The 23,195-nt window shown below is 37.4% G+C and overlaps 1 protein-coding gene across 4 annotated transcripts; it reads left to right on the top strand.

The window, feature by feature from the left end:
- Positions 1-562: 562 nt before the first annotated feature.
- On the top strand, positions 563-21,772 carry LOC116215198 (nuclear pore complex protein GP210). 4 transcript variants are annotated; one of them, XM_031550812.1, is made up of 36 exons: positions 570-1,135; positions 1,735-2,000; positions 2,787-2,953; positions 3,036-3,252; positions 4,295-4,641; positions 4,993-5,172; positions 5,307-5,445; positions 6,341-6,489; positions 7,069-7,180; positions 7,264-7,853; positions 7,955-8,078; positions 8,182-8,459; positions 8,786-8,896; positions 9,075-9,137; positions 9,954-10,145; positions 11,003-11,062; positions 11,170-11,238; positions 11,638-11,784; positions 11,891-12,010; positions 12,263-12,382; positions 13,233-13,388; positions 13,480-13,542; positions 13,630-13,730; positions 14,673-15,075; positions 15,359-15,461; positions 15,558-15,670; positions 16,087-16,158; positions 16,826-16,901; positions 17,739-17,846; positions 17,946-18,087; positions 19,061-19,144; positions 19,251-19,467; positions 19,581-19,647; positions 20,279-20,370; positions 20,609-20,669; positions 21,032-21,772. In XM_031550812.1, the coding sequence occupies exons 1-36, from the start codon at positions 960-962 to the stop codon at positions 21,394-21,396; spliced, it is 5,850 nt and encodes a 1,949-aa protein (XP_031406672.1). In that variant the 5' UTR covers positions 570-959; the 3' UTR covers positions 21,397-21,772. The 4 variants fall into 4 exon arrangements, 2 of the variants coding, with proteins under 2 accessions (XP_031406673.1, XP_031406672.1); XR_004158432.1 differs by lacking the exons at positions 19,581-19,647; positions 20,279-20,370; positions 20,609-20,669; positions 21,032-21,772 and adding an exon at positions 18,698-18,774 and having other exon boundaries at positions 563-1,135; positions 19,251-19,308; XR_004158431.1 differs by lacking the exons at positions 19,251-19,467; positions 19,581-19,647; positions 20,279-20,370; positions 20,609-20,669; positions 21,032-21,772 and adding an exon at positions 18,633-18,774 and having other exon boundaries at positions 563-1,135; positions 19,061-19,149.
- The last annotated feature ends 1,423 nt before the right edge of the window (positions 21,773-23,195 follow it).

Raw genomic sequence — 23,195 nt, 5'->3', positions numbered from 1 at the left:
GGACTCTCAAATGGCCCAATTAAAATACCCATCCGGGGCTCAATGGGTTGGGCTGACCTACTAGGCCCAACTTATACGAACGTGTGGGTAAGGCTTGTTTGGGAACGGAGTCAAAGTAGAACTTAACTTCACTTGCGATTTACTTTTCGATTGGTTCATCGGATGTCTGAATCGAGAGAAATAGGAGGTGAAAAAGAAGTCACGTCGTGAACTTTAAATATTGTTGTGGTACTAAACGCTCATCGTTACACCCTAAGACTATAATGGCAAGCGGAATATTTTAATTTGCATGATCGAGAAGTGTCGGACTCCGATACTTTGGCTCCATAGTGTGTCCTACCACATTTGGTCTAGCAACCTGGTGTCGCAAATGCCGATCCCCAATAAGATTCGGTGCAATGTAAGACAATATACAATCTTCAGGGTGCATATTTGGAACAATACAGAATTTAGGGTGCAAAACTGATAATAATCAAACTTCGGTGCGCTAATCACAGTTGCTTAATCGGCTAAGTATCTGAGATTTGCTGTCAAAAGTCATCAGGAAAGTAGCTTTAGCTTGTCGCTGCTCAGACCCAGGCGTGGTCGGCATGCGAATTTCCAAATATGCCCTCGGCGTACTCGCCACCGCACGTGCCACCGCCATGGTTAAACCCCACTTAAACCTTTCCCCTTCCTTTCTCCGATCGTCGACTGGCAATAGTCAGACGAGGAGTGCCGTTAGCAAAAAACCAGTAGAGCTCTGACACTCTCCATTGAAGACGAAGACGAAGAAGAAGGAGAAAGGAGGAGGAGGAGGAAGAAGAAGAGGAGAAGACGGTATTGTTGTTCCATGTAGTCGGGTGGAGGAAATTTGTTGACCAATTGGCCCTTATGAAGAGGGTTTGAGCTGAAGCCATTTCTCCGTTTCTTCACCTCGGAGCGGCTGGGGGCTCGTATATTTGAGCTTGCTGTCAAGAATGTCGCGGTTGGTGGCGGGTTTGCTGCTGCTGCTGCTGCAGCTGCTGAGAGCGGGGGAGGCGGTGTCGGATTTGGGGACGGGGCCTCATATAACGGACGTGAACATACTGCTGCCTCCGAAGATGACCCGTGCCGTGGAGTACAGGCTCCAGGGAAGCGACGGTTGCTTCAAATGGTATGTATATGTATCTGCAAGAAACGGAGGGTGCATAGATTGTGGGGTTGTGTTGGGAAATTTCTGTGCTCTGTTAGCTTGTTTGATGCACTTGAGATTGATGTTCACCCTAAGATTGCGGTCAGATGATGTTCTGCTTGGTATTTGGGAAGTGGTCGCTGTCGGGCGGTAGGGAGCATGTTTACTTTCCATGTTTAGTCTCCCTTCTTGGCCTTGATGAGTAGTAGAAAGCTCCACTCGGGAGTGAACAGACATTGTGCATTGGAGCTGGACGCTGTTGCCCAGATGACATAAGAGTAGCACAAAAGGAGAGATGGAGATACGAAGAGACACAGTTGATTCAGTTTGATTACTTGTGATCGTGTTTGACGCGTGCCCTTTGTCATAAGTTCATGTGTGTTTATGAAAAATCTGATTCGGTTGGAATGTACTTTCAATATTTGGTATACGGGCGAGCTTCCCAGGTGAAAACTTTATCTTTCTAGAACATTGATATTGACTAGGCTGCAGAATGGGAAAAAGGTAACCGAGGGGCTAAACTTTTGAGAATTTCGTGTCTGTTCGAGTTTAATTACTTCTTTGTGATTTGGCTCTTACAGGACATGGGATCACCACGATGTTTTATCCGTTATTCCAGAATACAACATAAGCAACCACTGCTCGACCAGTGCACGCTTGAGATCTATTGCTCCATACAGTGGGCGGAAGGAGAGTGCTGTCTATGCCACTGATTTGAATACTGGAACTGTTATCCGCTGCAAGGTCTTTATTGACAACTTTTCCAGAATCCAGATATTCCACAGCTCTATCAAACTTGACTTGGATGGGCTTGCTACTCTTCGTGTCCATGCCTTTGATAGTGAAGGTATCATGCTTGTACTTTGTAGTGATTGATTTTACCTTGCTTTCAGAGAAACATTGTAAATATTGTTTAGCCTCATAATCAGTCTGGATTTTCAGCTTCTCTAATTGGTTGTGCATGCAAGTTTGATCACTAACATACCTCATTCTGTTGGGATTTATTAGAAACATAATGTTACAGTTAAAAACAAATTTGATCCTCTGGACTCGAATATGTTTTTGGAATCGCAGATTAAACTGAGCGCTATCAAATATTTTTAAGTTGTTTGAGTATACTGAGTGCTTGTGGCATGAAAAAAAATTCTATATTTTCTCTACTTGGTTTATTAGTGAGAGAAATCCAAAGTTGTGACATCTGGTTGGTGGTTCTTTCCTGTGTAAGTCTGATTTAGGGGGTGATGGATAAATGACACAATATTTCGTGCATAATCTTGTACATGGAAAAGACTAGTTTACTCTATTAGTTTCCTGTGGCAGATCATATGTCTATCTGATCTGTTAGGTTGAGTTTTGATCTTGTTTTGGTGATATTAGCGATCAATGCTTTTGGGGATAAGTTCAGATTTCATCTATAATTAATTTTTGAGTTTGGCTTCTTTTCTCAGTATGTGATCGAATTGCAAGTAACCCTGATGATCTACTAATCTCTGCTTTGTATTTTATCAATTAATTGAAGTAACTAAAATGTCTTTGTGTATTGTCAATGATTTCTCCATGTTATTCGCCTATCTCCAATTGAACAGATTATGGTTTCATTCTTTAATTTGATTTATTTTTACCTTAAATGCAGAAAATGTATTTTCATCCTTGGTGGGCCTGCAGTTCATGTGGCAGCTGGCTCCTCAAACCACTGGACAGCCTCATCATCTTGTTCATGTTCCTCTAAAAGTTTCTCCTCTTAGTGACTGTGGCGGATTGTGCGGTGACTTGGATGTGCAGATAAAAATTGAAGATAGTGTAAGATTTGCTTCCATTTGATGGAACTAGTTTATAAAATTCATGCACCATCTAATCTGATGTTTAAAGATGTATGCTGTAGGGGACATATTCAGATTTGTTTGTGGTGAAAGGAGCAGCAATTGGTCACGAGGTTATCTCTGTGCATTTGATGGAACCAGAGCTGAAGCACCTGACTGACAAAATTGTCCTGACAGTAGCAGAAGCTATCTCAGTAGAACCTCCTTCACCAGTCTTTGTTCTTATTGGGGCTGTGGTTCATTACAGTCTTAAGGTCATCCGTCAAAATACTCCTCAAGGTTAATACTCGTTTTATGGTTCTGATGCTTCTCTAAAGCTGTATATTATTCCGATATGTAGCCTTTTTCTCAACTGTGATACAACCGGACCTCTAGAAATCATGGATTGAGTAATCTGATCGTCCGATATCATGGTGTTGAACTAGGATGAATCATCACTAGAGATAGACTGCCCTGAGCCCTGATATATGCAAATCGTGTCAATGGTACATGAATGACTGTTAACTGGTATATGCAAATCATGTCAGAGATTTCATCATTAGCCCTGATATATTATGTCAGAGATTTCAGCACTGATAACATGAAAGACTGTTAATTGGTGCTTCCGATGCCAATAATAAAAAAAAAAAGGTAAAAAAGTTTAAGGTTGGATAATTCGTATTAAGCTGCAAAGAGGTTAAGCAAAGAAAAATTAAAGTTCTAAAGTCGAAGAAGATAGTAAATTATTGCTCACCTCTCATGGGACAAAACTTTCATGTCATGTTTTGCTGTAAAGCAGCTAGCTATATATGGCTGTGAACTGACTGGTTCTTTCACGGAAATCTATGTTTCCTGCTTAGTTTTTGTTAACATCATTCGCGTGGCCAATGATACTAAAAATGCAAAAAATTAAATTATCTATCTTGGTTGTCAAGCTAAAGAATTTGAATCCTGGGTACTGAGGGATCTAGAAATGCGGCATGTACCATCCTTTTAATTGTGCTTTTATCTAGCTATTTTTTTTAACACTGTTCCAGATTTTGACAGTATAAAAATAGATATCAGGAAATACTGGGCCCAAATGTTTGATTCTTCCAGCCAGCATTTGGAAATTTCGAATTTGAAGTTGGTTGCCGTATGTTCATTAGTTAGATAGCCATTATCACTACCATGTAGAATGTATGCTCTATATGAAAATATTATACTTAGATGCTGGCGATCATCTCTATTATGGAGGTAGTCCAGTTGAATGATGTTTAAACGGTCTTTATTTCCCCCTTTTCTAAATAAACCTCAGCATTATCATTTATGGTGTCCTTACAATTATATGTGCTTTATGCAGCGGTCCCATTACCTTCTCCTCACTACAGATGGTCCGTTTTCAATTCTTCGGTTGCCCATGTGGACCCTACGTTGGGTGTTACTCATGCACTGAGTTTAGGGACAACAACTATAACTGTCGAGGATACCAGGGTTGCTGGGCATAAACAGGGTTCATCCCTTCATGTTGTCCTCCCTGACTCTATATGTTTGTACTTATCCCCTTTGTCTAGCTCTGGTGAACCAATTGAAGGAACAGAGCTTGTTGCATCTGTTGCGCGGTGGTATGTTGTTGCTGGCCATCAATATGTCATTCAAATTAAGGTTTTCTCACAAGGGCCTGATGTGCAAGAGATCTATATTACTGAGGTACTTTAATCATTCTTCTATTGTTTTTCTCTTTGCCTAATGATAGATATTCTATATAACAGTTGTTCATGTAGCTTGTACTTGTAATATGGATGTGCTATATTGCAGTCCTTGAAATGTACATTATCTTCTTTATGCTTTAATTTTCTGGTCATTGTTGTGGTGAATGGTAATTTTTTTAACACCTTATTTCTTTGAAAAGAAATTTTATGATATTGCTTTAGATGGTTTTTCTTAAGTTTGATATTTTTCATTGGTAATAGGCATGTCCTATATATGTTTTTTCCAGTTAAAATTCATTTCACTTTGTTAGTGGCAATAACTCTATGTTCATTCAACTCCCGTGTGCAGAATGAAGATGTTGTGCTGTATGACAACCAGTCAGATAACTGGGAAGTTCTTTTGGTGCCTAATGATGTTGTGGTCAAGCATGGTTGGCAAAATTCTAGGATCCTTCGAGCAACTTCTCCAGGAGTGGGAAAGTTGATTGCTTCTTTAACATATTTTAGTGGAAACGACAGAGCGAAGGAGGTATTATTGTTGTTCTAACTTACTGTCATCCCCAGTTCAAACTCTCTTCATTCATAGATTTCCTTTTTCCAAGGCAGAGATGCTTTTGGCTGAGAATCCTGAAGTTTTATGTTTCAATTGGCTCTTGTATGTAGGTGCTTAAGGTTGTACAAGAAGTTATGGTTTGTGATCAAGTGAAAATTGTTTTGGAGAAAAGAGATGGTTATTCTCATGGCATTGTTCTTCCGTGGGCTCCAGGCATTCATCAAGAGGTGCAATTGAAGGCTACAGGAGGTTAGAGATAGCAAGCTTGTTTGTGTTTTTTAACTTATCTTTTTGTCATATTACTTGAAGCAATGCTCCCACAATCTTCCTGTGGAAGACGGGAAAGGAAGGAAGAATTGTCATCTATGAAAGAAAGCTCTTGATTTCTTCATGGTGATACCCGGAACTGCTGCCCTTAGCTGTTGAACTGCTCCTACCTCTAGAGATTTTGAAATAATGTGGACACCCTCTATTTTTTTCTACAAGACTAGGATTTTTTTATTCTAATTGCCTTTAATATTAAGCTCATACCAGAAACTTCTGGTTTGTCTAGGTTAGTCAAGAAGATCCCTCTTTCCCAACCACAACCATTTTAAATTCTTTTGAATAGCTTAAACCATTCTCGGGGGACGTTTTTCATAGAGAATGCAAATTGACCATTCTTTCATATTTGCTTCAGACATTGGTCATTTGGAGTTTGAATACTTGTATTTTCTTCTCACATTATATCTGTGGCTGTTAGGTTACCTCATGCCATTACAGGTGGTGGACAACAAACACAATCCCAGCATTTCACAAAGTGAATTTAAAAAAGAAAAAGAAAAAGAAATCGAAGCCTTCAAAATTACAATTCTCCATCATGAACTTGCCAATTCAACAAGAAACTCAAATCATTGCAAAGAGCTTGTGGTGTATGAAATGCCCACTTTTATGAGAGACACCTTGAATGGAAAAATCCATTGGGGGTGAATGAAAGATTGAAAATTAACCTGTGGGACCCAGCCTTCTTTATTTCATGCAACACATTGACTCCTACGAACTAGAGTTGATTATATTAAGTGTATTTAATATTTTCTTTTTATAAAAGAAAGTTTATGATTTATCCGCTGTATCTGTTGAAAACTTCAAATTTTTCATCTTGTAGGTTGTGCAAAGGCATCCATTGACTTCAAATGGTTTTCTTCGGACATGGACGTTTTATCTGTATCCACTTCAGGGGTTATCCAAGCAAAAAAGCCTGGAAAAGCTACTATTAAAGTAGTGTCAATTTTCGATCCGTTTAATTATGATGAGGTAAAAGTTCTTTTGAAGCTGTTGCTTATATTTGTCTGATTCAGAAAAGTTTGTCCGTACATAATTATTTGGTAGCAAGACGATTTTGCTAGCGTGATGGCTCTGGATTATATCTGATGCTATGCTGATACCTTACATATCTTTTGAATGCCCCGTTTTTAGATATCCTGTCTGAGCATGGTGATGACCTCCTACACCAATTTAGATGTGGAACTTGATTATGGAGTGAACCCCTAAACCAAGTTAGGTGTAAAACTTGATCATTGACTGGAGGATACACATTGAATTCATCTGTTAAAGTCAATTAAGTGCATTGACTCGAAGAACTGGACTGCTGGAGTTAGAAACTTGATTGAGCTGCTAAGTTAGAAATTGGGACGTCATGCTTCAGTCCTTGCACTGCTGTGTACACAACATTACCAACCTCACATGCTTAAAAAAATTAAACATTTTAGGAATTAGGTTTGCTTTCCCATGGGGTAGCAGGGTCTTCTTATGATTGATTAAATTTTCAACCATAAGCAAAAGCAAAAACATGTAACTTGGTCATTTTACGCATCTCCATGACTGACTCTGCAGGTGAATGTTGAAGTTTCCACCCCGACATCTATGGTTATGCTGCAAAACTTCCCTGTAGAGACCATTGTGGGATCACATCTCGAAGCTGCTGTTACCTTGAAAGCATTAAATGGTGATTCTCCATCCCTAGTCAGATGCTTTTACCTCATTATTTTTGCTTCAACGTTTATTTGTTCAATTATCCGTCCTTTGCAGGTGACTCCTTTTACAGATGTGATGCATTTAATTCCTACATAAAGTGGAAGGCGGGTAGTGAATTCTTCACTATCAGCAATGCAACAGGAGAGGCACCTAAGTTTGATAAACTTGTGAATACTGATGTTCTTTCACTAGTTTCTGGTCCACCTTGTTCATGGACCTCTATATATGCTGCTGGACCGGGTCAGACTATGTTGCATGCAACGCTTTCAAAAGATTATTCTGATCATCTTCAGTATGGACCCATTGTTCTGAAAGCATCATCACATATAGCAGCATATGCACCACTTCTGGTATCACAAGTCGGAGATGGTAACCAATTTGGTGGTTACTGGTATGATTTAGCCAAACAAGAAGCTGAGGCCCAGCTTGAAAATCTAGATAAATTATATCTTGCCCCAGCAACACATTTAGATGTCATGCTTCTTGGAGGACCCGAAAAATGGGGTAGAGGAGTTGATTTCATTGACACCGTTCAGAGTTTTGATCAAGAGCATGCTTCTGTTGAAGATGAAGTTATTGTTCAGTTGCTCTCTAGCAAATATGGGAGTCTGTACAGAATCTCTTGCCAAAAGCTGGGAAATTTTGTGAGTCCAATCATGAGCTGTAGTTATGTTTTTAATATAATTAATAGAATTAGTCAATGCTCAATATTATAGATTCGATGGCTGATTTTGGTTGAACGCAGGAACTTATTTTCAAACGTGGGAATCTAATTGGCGATGACCATCCTCTGCCTGCAATTGTGGAAAAATCACTATGGCTTGTTTGTAGTTTTCCTGCCTCAATTGTTTTAGTTGCAGATGAACCTGGTACGCATGAAACTGTCCCATGGCATTTATTTATCAACTGTCAAGTGCCGTTATGGTTTTAAGAATCTTCAGTCCTGAAATGGTGTACTATTTGACATTGCAGTTAATGAGCGGAATATTATCCAATCTGCTATCCAAGGCGAGCGTGGCCCAGGAAGAATTCGTGCCACCCCTGTTACTGTGGCAAATGGTCGCACAATTCGTATAGCTGCAGTTGGCATTACCGATTCGGGAGAAGCCCTAGCAAATTCATCATCTCTTCATTTGAAGTGGGAATTGAGCAGTTGTAATCGGCTGGCGTTTTGGGATATTAATCATGAAAGACAAAGGTCTCAATCTGATTGGGAACGTTTTCTGGTCTTGCAAAATGAAACTGGATTGGTAGGTCATGAACTGTGATATCTCCATATATACATGTTGGTCCTAATTCAGTTAGTCCTTTGTAGCTTTCTGTTTACGCGGCTCACTCCAGTTTTGTGTTTGTGCTCTTAGTTCTTTTTATCTGTCTCAGCATATAAGTATTAGGTCTATTTTTTAAAGATTGGCAAATACGGAGAAGTCAGAAGAAGAAAATGTACTTAATAATGAACCTTTAGGAGCATGTAAAATCATATAAAGTAAATTATAGAGGTTAACTTGCTCTCTGGTGTGCATTTTGCAAATTTGATTCTGGTGTTAACTTTAAATTTTCTATGATTGATCCTCAGTGTACTGTCCGTGCTACCGTAATTGGATTGGATAAAACTACAGGATTTCATGTTTCCACTGCATTGCCTGAAAGTTCACTGTATGCCCTCACAGATGCTTTGCGCTTGCAGGTAAGCTTTGTAGTGCTTAAAAAACTACCAATGCTATTTAATTTAAGCTGCATGTTAATTTTGGTTGCTTTTGCTCCATTCTACTTTTAAGTCTTGTTACTTCTTGGTTCCTGTCAGTAGGATTATTTTATTATTGCTCTAAACTGTATTGATTGTCTTAAACTTTGCCTATTTGCAGCTTGTTTCAACCCTGAGGGTTTATCCAGATTACATTATGTTATATTCTAACCCAGATGCTAAGGTAAACTACCTGTCAGCGAGCAAAATATGTTTTTTAAGCCTAGAATCTTCTTGATGTCATGATAAAGTGCTATCAGCATTAAACATGTTCTTATAGGGTTCCTGCCTTCTGCATTTGAAGCAGTACTTTGCTGTGGTCCTGATTTTCACTTCAGCATATTTGCTATCTTTTTGTGGTTAGAAGTGCTGTTACATACAGATAGATACTTTCTTTATGTTTCATGGTAATCCTATATGGCAACTCCTGTTCATTGGTCTGCTCTTCTGGACTGTCAAGAAGGCCAAACCCAAATAATGATCCTGAAACTACTTGTAAGAATAAGAAACATGATTCATGGTCTTACCTTCCTGATACAGAAACGACTGAGCAAGAATACGTTAAATGTAGTAAACCTGAGTAACTTTGTATCTGTGTGATACTGATTGCTTCTCCATGACCCAAACACCTTATGTGCCCCTTTTTATTTCTTTTAATCAAGCTAGAACTCCAGTATTTTGATCAATTTTGTGTTATCACAAAGACTTCCTGCCTTAAAACACTCGATTGCTCCGTAAGACACATGTAAGACTTTCAACTGAAATTCTGCTCATATGTCATTAGTCTACACTCCATTCTTGTAACTACATTTTAAGCACTTATCCAGGTCATTTCTCTGTGCGGATCCATGCAATTTTGAAAACAACATGTTAACAATGAAAGTCTCCAGAAGAATTTCTTAGAGTTAGCCTACTATTATAATAGTATCACTTTGCATGATAAATGCCCTTTTCCTATCCTGGGACCATCTGTGATATTGTCAATTATACTGTTTTCCAGGTGAATCTGTCTATCAGTGGTGGAAGCTGTTTTCTGGAAGCTGCTGCTAATGATTCTCAAGTTGTGGAAATTATTCAACCTCCACCTGGGTTGCAGTGTTTACAACTCTTTCTGTCCCCTCGGGGACTTGGGACTGCACTTGTAACTGTCAATGATATTGGACTAGCACCTCACCTCACGGCCTCTGCTTTGGTAACTTGTTTCCATATCCTATGCAGTATGCATGTTATTTATTGAAGGAAAGATTATTGTCGTGTATTCTATAACATTTTATCATTGCAAATTCCATTTTCTGATATGTTTCATATGTTGAGCGGGAAATAATGTTGTCTCACAATTTCGAAATTTTAATTCTGAGTGCTTTTTGTGGATAGATGACTTAGGTTGCGTTTGATTTTGGAGTGAAATCATACTCCACTCCATTCCATTCTATTCCTCCCTTAATTCAAAAACATAAATCATTACCTTTTTTTTAATCTTTTTTTCTCTCATTTAATAATAAATTCCCACGCATACCTTTTCAAACAATTATTACAATCAGGGAAATTCTTGGGTCCAGCGGCTAAAGATTCAGTCATTGCGCCCCGTATGAAATGTTTCCGCACTTGGGGAATAACGTTTCGTACAAGGAGTATGAAAGAATAATGTTTCGTACATGGCATACGATAGAATAACGTTTCGTACAAAACAATCAATCGACTGAAATAAGTCGACTGATGTTTTGTACGAAATGTCTTCATATTTAGAGAATAACGTTTCGTATAATCAATTTTTTAATAATAGATTCCTCATCTACTTTTCACCCGTATATATATGTACATACTTTTTTTTCTCTTATTTAATGATAAATTCCCACATCTACTTTTTCCTAACTATTATTACAACTAATATTTTAATTATAAATTTCCTCATCTACTGTTACTTATTTTGTCCTATATGGATAGAGTGGAATGGAGTAAAATCGCACTCCAAAGCAAACGAACCCAAATCATCTCTCTCATCGTTTATTTTCACAAGATTATTCACTATAAATTGTACATATCTTCCAGGTCCGTGTTGCAGATGTGGACTGGATTAAAATTACTTCAGGGGATGAGATAAGCCTTATGGTGTGACTTAAATTTATATTTTACTTTTCAAATTGATTTAGATTAATTGTGTATTTTTGAAAATCTTCTGCATTGGCAGTTGATATACGAATGCTTTCGTGATGTAGGAAGGAACCTCAAAGTCAATAGACCTAGTAGCGGGGACTAATGATGGCAGCACTTTCGACCATTCTCAGGTGATGCATTTGTTTCGTTTCCGAAGTGCATACTGCATCTTGTGTCTCAACTTGCTTGGAAGTTGGAACTGAATCCTATACTGGAACTCTATAGGTTATTGTTAAAAACGTCTGCATATTCACTTTCTCAGTTTCTATGCATTGTCTTTCTGATCTCTTTTTTTCTTTGGTAAATTTATACTTCTGATCTATGACTACTCTCTGGGCATTATACATAGTTTACTTTTGGATCCTTCCTCCAGTTTATTTCGTCAATCCTCTTATTTTACAATGAAACTTTTCTGCAGGGATAGATTAGTACATGAAAAATAGGTGTCATGAACATTTAGTGCACAGTATTGACATATTTCACTTAACTGTTGTAGTAAAAAAATTTCGTCTATGAAATCGTTTATGCAGTACACCTTCATGAATATTCATGTCCATATTGAGGATCCCATCGTTAAACTTGTACCCGAGGATGATTCTTCAAGTTCTGATAATGGACATGTTAAGGGTCCAAGTTTTGTAATTGCTGCGAAACAACTTGGGATAACCAATCTACATGTAAGTCTTAATTTCAGCTTCAGGTTTTATTTACTTTGTACTCTTTGTTGAATTCTTTTTATATGGAGCATGAAATAGGCATATTTACCAATGAACTTGGAATCAGGTCAGTTTTAGACAGAAGTCTGGAAACGAGCTGTTGACTCAACAGATAAAGATAGAAGTTTATGCTCCACCGATCATTCACCCTCGTGATATTTTCCTTGCACCGGGAGCTTCCTATGTGGTATCTTCCAAGTCTTCAACTTGCATTTTTTCTTCCACATTGTAAGTTATCTTAGGTAACTTGACCAGGTGGACATCTTGAGTGTACCATTAAATGTTCCAGTATGCTCATTTGACTTGATCCGCCTGAATCATTCTCTGGGTTTACAGATTCTTTTGTTATATACACACACACACATATACCTCCTTGTATGTGGTGAATCAATTAATCATAATCCTTGTTCTTTGCTTATTCCCTTTGTTTTTCCTTTAGCTCACTGTCAGCGGAGGACCAACAGTTGGTGTTCACAGAGAATATGCTAGTTCCGATAATGGGATTGCAACAGTCGACAAGTCATCAGGACGACTTTCTGCAATTTCACCTGGGAACGCTGTAAGCAACTTTGCTTTGTTGATGTTGTTATGTTGTTTTTCGTCTGTCAGTTTGATGGTTAACGGCATTCATTTTTCAGCGTATAACTAATAATAGTTCATAAGTACATGAGTAATGCAGACCTCGATTCGCTTTCTGGTAGCACTAATGGATAAAACATGAACAAAAGGAGAGATGTAGAAAAGAGCACGTCACATGGTTATATGTAATTTTATAACATCAGAAATAGATTTCTGGGTTTGTGACTCAATTACTGGCTGGATTATGATAGATGTGTCTATAGGCAACATATCATTGGGGAGGGTTGCATGGCAATAGGTTTTCCGACTTCACTTTTTAGTTTGCCTTTCAGATGCTCTCCTCCTTGAGCTTATCTTGGAGGGGTCTTCTACTTGTTTTAATCCGAAGTGTATGTGATCGTCAGTCTCGTATATGAGGACCTGCTGCACAACATATTTTGCATTAGCTTTAATTTTATCTGTTTATCTGGTGTCGTGGGGGGTTGGGGCTTAAACACAATGAGCTCAGTTGAATCGAGTTCTGTTTTCCAATGTCTAGATAAGCAAGGACGTTCTTACGTCCAAAAGCATTTTTATAAACCATTCGAGTAATGCAACAGTAATTAAGTAATCAAAGAACAGTGCCTGTTCTATTCGCTAAAAGTTCATAGTATGGCTGCAGTCATGAAGAATTGATTCTGGTTGGGTTATTTTGAGCCCTTTCATGTGTCCAATTTTGCCTTGCTAACTAGGATTTAAGCTATCAGATTCTGACCTCTCATGCTTGCATGTTTGAAAATATTGTCTCACTAATTCTGTGGATTATTCTACTCATTTGGTTCTATTTCCAGTCTATAGTAGCGACAGTTTATGGAAGCAGAAATACAGTGGTTTGTCAGGCGCATGGGAGAGTTATTGTTGGGGTTCCTTCTTCAGCGATACTAAATGCACAAAGTGACCAGCTTGCAGTTGGCCGTGAGATGCCTATATATCCTTTTTTTCCGGAGGTAAGACTTACAATATTTCAATAGATCTACAAATTAAATTATTTTTTATATTTATTTGGGGTTTTGACTGAAGACTCTGGGGAATGATCAGGGCAGCTTATTTTCTCTTTATGGACTCTGCAAAAGCTACAAGTGGACCTTAGAGGATGATAAGGTGGGAATAAGGGCTACACAGAATCGGTAATTATCTAAATTAATTATACGAGGCATTTACTATCTGATCTTTCCAATCCTTTTGTAGGTTTTAGGTCTCCAACTGGCAGAGCATGTTGACGAAATGCATGGGACCCAGACATATGTTGATGAGAAAGAGCTTGGTTTAATCAATATCCTGCATGGAAGGTATTAGATGTAAATATTATGCAGTTAGAGCTTTCTTTATCTGCTTGGCTTTGTTGACATGGTTCACAAGATCATTATCTTTTTCATAAAAAAGAAGATCATTATTTGAAGTCTGAACTCCTGGTATTCTTTCACCATAAACTAAAGGTCAAATATAGACATTAAAAAAAAAAGACGGTCGTGAATAGTTTATGAAGTATCATGTGTTATCAATTCCATATAAAGTGTGATCTGTGATGGAAAGGAGCCTGACAGTAGAATGTAAGAAATATAGTTTTACCTACTATAAGAGAACGGAAAGTAAAAGAAAATTAAGCGAAGGATTTAAAATTTGCTTGCAAATTCCTTTTGTGCGTAGAAAGATGAGCTGGTATGAAATGTCTATTACGGTATTATGAACTGCTAACAGTTTCAGATGGCTAGCATGGTCCTGAAAGGTTCTCTTATTACATATTAAATTCAAGTAAAAGCCAAGTAGTACCTGAGGAACCAACAGTTAACTGAAATGATGGACAGAATCTAAACGAGGGGTACATCACTATCTTAGTTCATTAAATCAATTAAAACAATGCAAAAGATTGGATAAAAGCAGAAATGACCCTAATATAGGTCAATTGATAAGCAAATACCCTAGCTTAAGGATGATAATCTTCTCTTTCTGGGAAGACCAATTTTGAAAGGTCTGATCTTGGACACAACTGTGGCTGGACATATAAAAGTTTTGTCCTGCTAAATCTTTTAATAGCTTCCTGGCTTTGCTTGTTCATGCTTTGTGAAAATTACCGACGCTTGATTTCCTAGAAGCCCCCAATTGTGTCAAGTTGTGTCTGCTGGAATTGAGCAACATGTTAATGTATTCCGAGTCTCCTCTACTTTATTCTCAATTGTTTCTGCTGAAATTGAGTACCTTTCTGATCCTGGTCAATTATTGCTCCATTCCAGGTCTGCAGGCAGGACTAGTGTTGCAGTTACATTTTCATGTGATTTCGTTTCTGCATCATACTCGGAGTCAAAGTTCTATAGTTCATCTCTATCAATATTGGTGGTCCCTGACCCTCCTCTTGCGCTTGGAGTTCCAATAACCTGGATACTTCCTCCCTACTATATCACCTCAGGCCTTCTCCCCTCATCTGCTGAATCACATGGAAAGGAGATTCAGAAAGGAAATATTATGTACTCCTTATTGAGGAGTTGTGGGGAAAAGAGCACAATGATGCTGAATGATGCTATGTCACTTAAGGATGATAGAATTATAACAGGAGGAAGTAATGATCTCGATTGCATTCAGGCAAAAGATCGTACAACTGGAAGAACTGAGATTGCTTCTTGTGTTAGGGTTACAGAGGTATGACTATATTCTCTCTCAATTGCCAACTGCACATGATGTAATGGGACTAAAATTTTCATAGCCAATATGTTGTTTAGAACATAAGTTTGTATAATTTGAGATCTTGTATCATGAAAGCTGCATTTATCTGGTAGGTACCAAACATGTTAGTCTTCAACACAGGCAACTCTTGTTTCTGTTATTTTCGATTTTTGTCTTCTACTTTTATCATCGCTTGTTTCTTATAAAGATGTATTTCATTGGTTGAACTCACTACGCCTGTTTTTCTATCTTCTAATAGGTTGCTCAAATACGAATATCAAATACTGGGTTCTCATTCCCTGTTGTCTATCTCGCTCTTGGTGCTGAACTCGAACTACCAATTACCTTCTATGATGTTTTAGGTGCGCATTTTCTGGAAGCTTTATTTATCCAATGTTGATTTCTGTCTTCTATGACTTCCGATATGGTCCTAATTACTTTTATTGGCATTTGACCAGGAAATCCCTTTCATGAGGCATATAATGCAATTGCTTTTGATGCTGACATCAACTATCCTGATGTTGTTTCCGTTAACAGTACAACTAGTGGCAAAGGACATATCCTGCTCAAGGTAATCTGATTTGCTCTCTCTCTCTCTCTCTATTGGCATATTCCTCCGACATTTTGGGCTAAAATTGTAGTTCTAAAAGCTGAAACCTGGACCAGCAAAGCAAACCATTAAATTGGGTTGTTCTTGCTTTCAAATTCATTTCCATTTTCCTTAGATTTGTATTAATTTATTCAGTTCTTTTTCTGGGAATTATATGAACTTAATCTGTCATACTGAACCCCTGGCTAAACTCATGAAACCATATCTCACTACTCACATACAGTAAATGACAAGAAGGTTGATTAAGCAACTCCTGTTGTTATTGTTCCTCTGAAGCACTGGCTACTCACATGAATGATATGTTGAATAAATATCCTACTCCTTCAGAGTCATCTTTCCTTGGTTATGACATATGGGTGTTTCAAATCTGATTGAAGGCAGTACATCATGGAAGAGCTCTTCTCCGAGTTTCTGTCAGTGATAGCCCACGAAAGGCAGATTATGTGCTGGTACAGTATCTTAATTTCTCCTCATTTTTGGGCTCTAAAACTGTGTTGGCATGCTGTTCTAGTATGAAGTTTGATGAACTTATGAAGGCATATGCATATTAAGTTTTAAAATACTTGATGGCTTTTTTCTTTGATTTGTCTTGTCCTTGGTTATTCCTGGCTGTGCATCTTCTTTCATTCCATGTTGCCTACTGGGAAATTTTTTAGGTCAGTCCCATATCTTCTGTAACTGATTTGTAGCCCGACCATTTCTGAATGGGTTAAACAATACAATACGTTCATTTATCATAATAATGAAAAAACACTCACAAGAATCGAACTTGATGATAAGATGGACGCGATGGAAAAATGAAGCTTCAATGCAGGATGGTGACTCTGTTCTAGGTTTTGACTCTTTTTGAGCTTATAGTTTGAAACTTTCAATCTCGTTTATCGTGAACTGAACCTCTTGGCTTTTCTGAGAACATTAAGAAGTTACTTTTGTATCATATAATGAAAAAGTAAAAAAAATGTTGTTGGAGGTTTACTGTGCTTATTCTGTCAGATCCAGCTGCTACTGCTATACCTTGTTATGGTTGGATCGGCCCAATTATTTCCATCTGATGCTTGAAAAGTAACTTCCTCTTCCAATCGAGATATCTGATATTAGCTTGGTTATTTTCTTCAGCTATCAGTTGGTGCCCACATATATCCTCAAAATCCTGTCATTCACACGGGAAGCTCGGTTAATTTCAGTTTAGAAGGTGGGTGATGGTTATGATTTAACCTTTATTTCTTATGTGAGTTTTGAACAATACCTCTTACCATCCTTTCATTTGGAAGTGAGAGCAAAGTGGCAGGGATATCTTACTGTGACACATTTGTCTGGATCATCATAATATTTCATTTAGAATGAACATACACTGATTACATGTTTTGGCAGCTCTAAATTTACTGGTCGTGTTCGTTCGTAATCTTTGAACATTATGGTGCCACTCCCTTATATTGAGCTTCCATTAACAGTTCTCTTTTTTATTTTTTTTATTTGAAGTTCTCATTTTCTGCGTTTTTTGTGGGCTTTTAAAGGGGTGGGAAGATAGAGGGAAGACATGTTTAGGGATATATTATAGCTTCTATACATATGGCATTTTGATAAATTACAAAAGCCACAATTTTGATAAATTTTGAATTCATCTCAAAATATTGAGCTAATTGATGGAGCTATTATGTTTTTTCTTCCCCAGTCTTCATGATTCAGTTGATGCTTGTACCCTTGAATTATTTAATGGCAATCTAGACCTCTTGTTTTTTTTTTTTTTAACCTTATAGCTTTTGTTAATAGGGTTCACATGATATAAATAAAATTCCGTTTCTGGCAGTTATATGGTATCAGTCAAGTGTAGAATGCCATTTGTTATTAACCGAATAGAATTTATGATATGTTTTATCCGCAGCATGATATGATACATTGTGTTTTACCTGCAATGTCTTATTTCTTGCATGTTTTCTCCTTTTCTTTGTTATTAACATTATTCCCACTTAAGGTTAAAAGGATGGAAGTTATTGCTCGATATGACCCTTTATCTTATTCCCGGTGGTAGGCTTTGATGAAACCGTTTCTGGAAGGTGGATTAGCGCCAATGAAAGTGTCATGTCCGTGAACATGAATTCTGGAAAATCTGAGGCAGTTGGTGAAGGTATGACTCAAGGTACGGACAATTAAAGCTCCTTTTCTCTGTACCGTTGTTGCCATTCTTCTAAGTTTGCAACATTTTTGTTCACTCTTGCTTTAATGTGCTCTGGAGCAGTTATTTTTGAGTGTCCAAGCATGAAACTGCAAACTACTGTTTCAGTTTTGAGGGGAAACATTGTTTTTGTGGATGCCCCTGAAGAGACGGTAACCAATGTTCCTTTCCCCAGAGGAGGATATGCATTCTCAGTGAGATTCAGGTCGGTAATGATATATTCCTGAATTGGCTCATAGATTTGAAGCTTATTGATCCCCAATTGACTCATGAGCAATGTACTATGCCGTAGCTAATCTGAGTGAACAAGTAAACTAGTGCTGCAAAATGATAAGTTCTTTGCTAAATGGAAAAATAACTTAATATTTAGTGGAGTAATATGTCATTTTAGATATAACACTTCATATACGAGATTATCAGTTTTCCCTTAGATAGCAAGTTAAGTGCTTTTACCAAGTGACTTGTTATATTAGTGTAGTACTCTACCTCACCAAATAACGTCTCTTGCTGTTTCCTCATCAACACTAGCCCAACTGCAAGTATGCGTCCTTTATGATGGAGGCTCTGGAAAGTGGACTGGTTCAAAACCCACCAATGACCAAACTGAAGATAACCTCATAAGCAAATTCTTCCATAAATTGCTCTATGAAGTTTGTCTTTCATAAATCATATTTTTTCAATGAAGAGATCATTATCTCACGAATCATTCTTTTGTATCCTGTCCTATTGAAGCCTCCTCTCTTGCTGCAGATTTTACCTGCAGATGCTGCCCGGCAGTTTAACTCTTAACTATTTGCTAGTTATCCATTTGGCAGGAGTACAATGGGCTTCTATTGGATGAAATTAATGCTAACTGGAAAGAAAAACTTTTAGCAGCTTGGGTTACTTACGGGTAATCGTACAAAAATTGAATATATGTGGAGGCAAAATATTATACTTAGAACATGTACGCCTCTCATGTTGTGTGGAGAATGAGACCCAAGAGCGCGAATATTTGTATACAGCAGAGAGACAATGAATCTTGGGCTTTAACTTGGAGTCCCCTTTTTATGTTAAAAGCCAGGAACCCATATAAAACTCTTCAATTCTAGATGGAGGGATGATTGATACTTTTATAACTTTAGAGTAAGAGCTTAGAGGCATAATGTTGATAGTTTCCTGTTTCTGTTGGGTTGCAGAAGTCCTTACGTCAATGTAGTTGAAGTTCTTGGAAAAAGCAAAGGGATCCCTTATGACTGCTCAGTGGACCCGCCATTCATTGGGTATGTTTCTGCTCGATCTTTTTGGCATTAGTACCAGTCATTGTCTTGTCTTTAATTTTCATTTATAGTTTATTTCCAACACTGAGCCAGTGATTTTGTTATTAAGTTATGCAAAGCCATGGGTGGATCCCAATTCCGGTAACTCATATTGCCTCTTCTTTCCTTACTCGCCGGAGCATTTGGTACATTCTTTGCCCAAGTCAAAGGGCATGAGATCAGATATTTCTATAACAATCAACGCTATATTGAGAGAAGCTAATAATGCCTCGGGATCTGCATCTGCACTCTTTATTGGAGGGTTTTCAATAATAGGCATGAGCAAGGTGACGAGCTTTGTCAATTGTTTTCTATCTATGACTTTGCTTTATGTGTAAGTTATAGCAGTTATATGTCAATAATTTTATTGCTTTAATGGTGTAACGTATTTCTGTCTCAGGATGGATTGCATCTAAACCTGACACCAGACTCGAACAAGACTACCATGACCATTTTGGGTAACACAGGTAAATCATATTGTCGGGGAAAACCCTTCTATTATTTTGTATCAATTGAAAAGGTTTGCCAAAAGCCAACATAAACTATAGTCTCAACTGAAAATGGCTTATCCCTATTAATGGAGACGAAATCTTTTCAATCTCGATGGATAGAAATCATTCATGTCACTGGGTGACGACTTCTTATTTAGCTGTAATTTGTTAAGACTATTCCATCCATCACATGCTTAAGACCAGTTGAGTTTTTGGAATTCACCTCTTGTACTCTCCTATTGCAGTTTGTAAAATGAAAGCCATTTTTGCTTAGCTTTACTTTGTGGGAGATATAGTATAAAGCAAACTTGTCTCTATGTAAAGGTCACCTAAATTTGAACGAGTTGACCAAATGCATTCATTACCCTGATATGAACCACCATCGAGTTCATTCATACATACTGACAGTACTATTCGAGCAAAAGACAAAAAAAGAGAATACTGACAGTACCATCAATTGTCAACACATAACTGACACGTCATCCACTCGGATCTAGATCTTAAAATGTGTTTGGCTGATGTGGGAGGTTTTCGATATGGTATGGTGGTAGAGCGGTGGAAGAAGTTCTATCATCCCGATTTCATTTGTATTCGGTTTCACTCTCAGATGTTGAAATCCACTGGCAAGCCCGGGAAATGATGAAGATAAGTCCAACAAGAAGAGAAGATTCCGGCATCGGAGGTTTTGCCGAGTATGAGGTGAGTGCGTTGTTCACATTGAGTGCATAAACAGTGTTCTCGTCTGTATATATTTTCAATGTACTGGCATACTTTTATTTTAGAATTGACTGTTAGTTGTAATAACAAATAAGTTCATCTCTGCAAATTCTTGAAGTCTGATAAATATGCTCACATGAGCATTGTAACTTTCCCATGAAAGACCGGTGCAACAAAATGGAATTAGTTTACCAGAATATTCCTTTGCCCATTTATGCAGGTCAAGGTGCTTAGACCCAAGAATTTCAAGGACCAGATCATTATTAGTCTTCCTGCCACGGGTAAGCCGAGTCAGCCCTGAATTATAGAGACACAATTTTACAGATTTCTCTTTGTGGTTTTTTATAATTAGCATGTACTCTTTCTTTGTTTTCCATGCATGTTCAAACGTGTAAAACTGTTACCTCGTTTGGAGAACATTGACATGCTATTTTCCAAATAAAATGAGAAAAATCTTGAAATTCAGGATAAATTCATCATGGTGTAATGTTTCGTACTTAACTCTGGTTATAATGGAGCTGGAAACCCAACTTTCAACCCCAAAAGAAAAGTTTTTGATAAAATTTTTCTGGGATGTAAAAATTATTAGAAGAGAGTTTTCTGATCATGCCCTTGAATTGTATCTTGTCCCTTTGCTTTGCAGGTCAGAGGTCGGAAATAGATGTTAGCTATGAGTCTGGAGAGAAGAAGACAACATTCGTCCGGGAAATAATCTCCATTTGGTCGGGCATTCTTGTGTCTCTTGCGATCTTGATAGTAACCGTAGCCATATTTCTCTGCATTTTGTCCCAGCCAAACAGAAGCCCCCCGTCCATCTCCCAGTCAACACCACAAGGATTGGCACCTGCTACACCTAGCAGAAGCCCTGGTGGAGTTAGTACCACAAGCGATCAGTCTCCTCGGACTCCCCAGCCTTTTGTGGACTACGTGAGGAGGACAGTAGACGAGACCCCTTATTACAGGCGAGACGGGGCTAGGCGAAGGTTCAATCCTCAGAATACTTATTAGAGACACGATAGATGGCCCCACTGAATATCGGGTTTTCCATAATCTCGATACCTGCTTGTGTTGTTTTGCATAGTCTTCAACTATGCGGTTTTAGGGTGAAGGGGAGACATTAGAAGAGATAGAGAATTGACCCGCGCGACCCGCGGATGAAGCGAGAACAAAATTTTAGTTTCATGAAATTGTGATTCATATTTGATAAATAGGATATTTTACACTTTCCTTCATATTCTTTCCATTATTTACGGCTAGTTGATTTATATTATAGAGAAATAGATGTAGGGATGTTTGTGGGCAGGTTTTGGGACAGTTAGATCCTTCCCAAATCTGAGAACTCTTCCAAACCCTTTTTAAACCCGTTTAGAATTCATAAGAAAAATCTCAAACCCTTCACACTAAGTTAACAGGTTTCTGCTGGGAACTTGTCTTTATCATTAATGCACTCAAATCCATTATAAAAGAAGATGAGTAGAAGGGTAACGGTGTGATAGCGTGATAACTCGAGAAGATCGGAGCTTGACCAGTGAGGGAAGGTCGGGATGGTCGGAATAGAAGTGTAATGGTGGGGGTGATTCGTGAGTGCGAAAAGGACAAAGGAGGCTGGGGAAAAATGAGAGGCAAAGAGGACAAAGGAAGCAAGATGAAGGTGCGATTGATGCGTGAACATTTAATTGATAGATATTTTGTAAAAATTTATAAATGAATGGAGGTATAGTAACAAAGTTTCGAGCTGAATTTTTATGCATTCACATGTTCAAAAAGATAAAATGAAGTCCTCTTGTGTTGCCACATCATAATTTATGTATTTGGGAAATTTAGATTTTCTTTTATCAAGAAAATATTCTCATAGAGATTATTTTAATTGAATATATTTATAATATATGTTCTTATTTAATTATATAGTAGAATATTCAGATCATATCCATGTATAGCCCAGCAGAATATATACAAGGCCGGATATGCTCTATATATCGCCCATATAACAAAGTCTCGAATTGAATTCTCACGCCGTGTTCAAAATATAAAATGGAGTTTTATTGCATTGCTACGTCATCATTTATTTATATATTAGGAAAATTTAAATATTCTTTTATTAAAAAAATATTCTTATATAGATTGTTTTAATTAAATATATTTATAATATATATTATTATTTAATTATACAGTAGCATTATATAAATCATATACACATAGCCCAACGAAATATATATACACATTATATACAGGACAAGAATATGTTATATTAAATCGCCCAATATATAAATTATATACAATGGAATATAGCCAATAAGGGCATTATAAGTTACAAGCCATATACAGATGTATATATATATATATATATATATAGATGGTGTTTGTATTATATCAGAATATTTATATATTATATGCTGACATATTTACATTGAAAATCATATTTTTATTGGAAAGTAGTAGATATCGTGAAATATTAAATAATGTTGTTAGTATCTTAATTGGCATATGAAATTCTTATATAAGTACCCACCATCAAATTTTTAGTATCACCCACTTTTTTATTTCATTTATACTCTTCTGACACGGTAAATTTTTCTTCCTCTTCACTCAAATCTATGTATGTTCCTCCTCTTTTTTCTTGGATTTTAGTTTGATTTATTGTTATAATCGTTAGAAATTATTCTATCTTATCTGTTTGTTTTATATTTTGTTAGATGTAGTTAATTACTTTGTTGGAATAAATTGTGTGTATTCGATATGAATGATTTGCTCTAATTTATTAATATGTATAACATAGATCATATGATTTATAATAAGTAATATTTATG

This window comes from Punica granatum, chromosome 7 (assembly GCF_007655135.1).
Source record: "Punica granatum isolate Tunisia-2019 chromosome 7, ASM765513v2, whole genome shotgun sequence".
In the NCBI taxonomy this organism is placed as follows: Eukaryota; Viridiplantae; Streptophyta; class Magnoliopsida; order Myrtales; family Lythraceae; genus Punica; species Punica granatum.
This window is presented reverse-complemented; position numbering and strand designations above follow the sequence as displayed.

Bases quoted from the DNA above. Each gene is read 5' to 3' on its own strand.
- LOC116215198 (XM_031550812.1), top strand. From the start codon at position 960: ATGTCGCGGTTGGTGGCGGGTTTGCTGCTGCTGCTGCTGCAGCTGCTG. The intron at 2,001-2,786 runs GTATCATGCTTG...CCTTAAATGCAG, and splicing joins CCATGCCTTTGATAGTGAAG to AAAATGTATTTTCATCCTTG. The intron at 3,253-4,294 runs GTTAATACTCGT...TGCTTTATGCAG, and splicing joins CCGTCAAAATACTCCTCAAG to CGGTCCCATTACCTTCTCCT.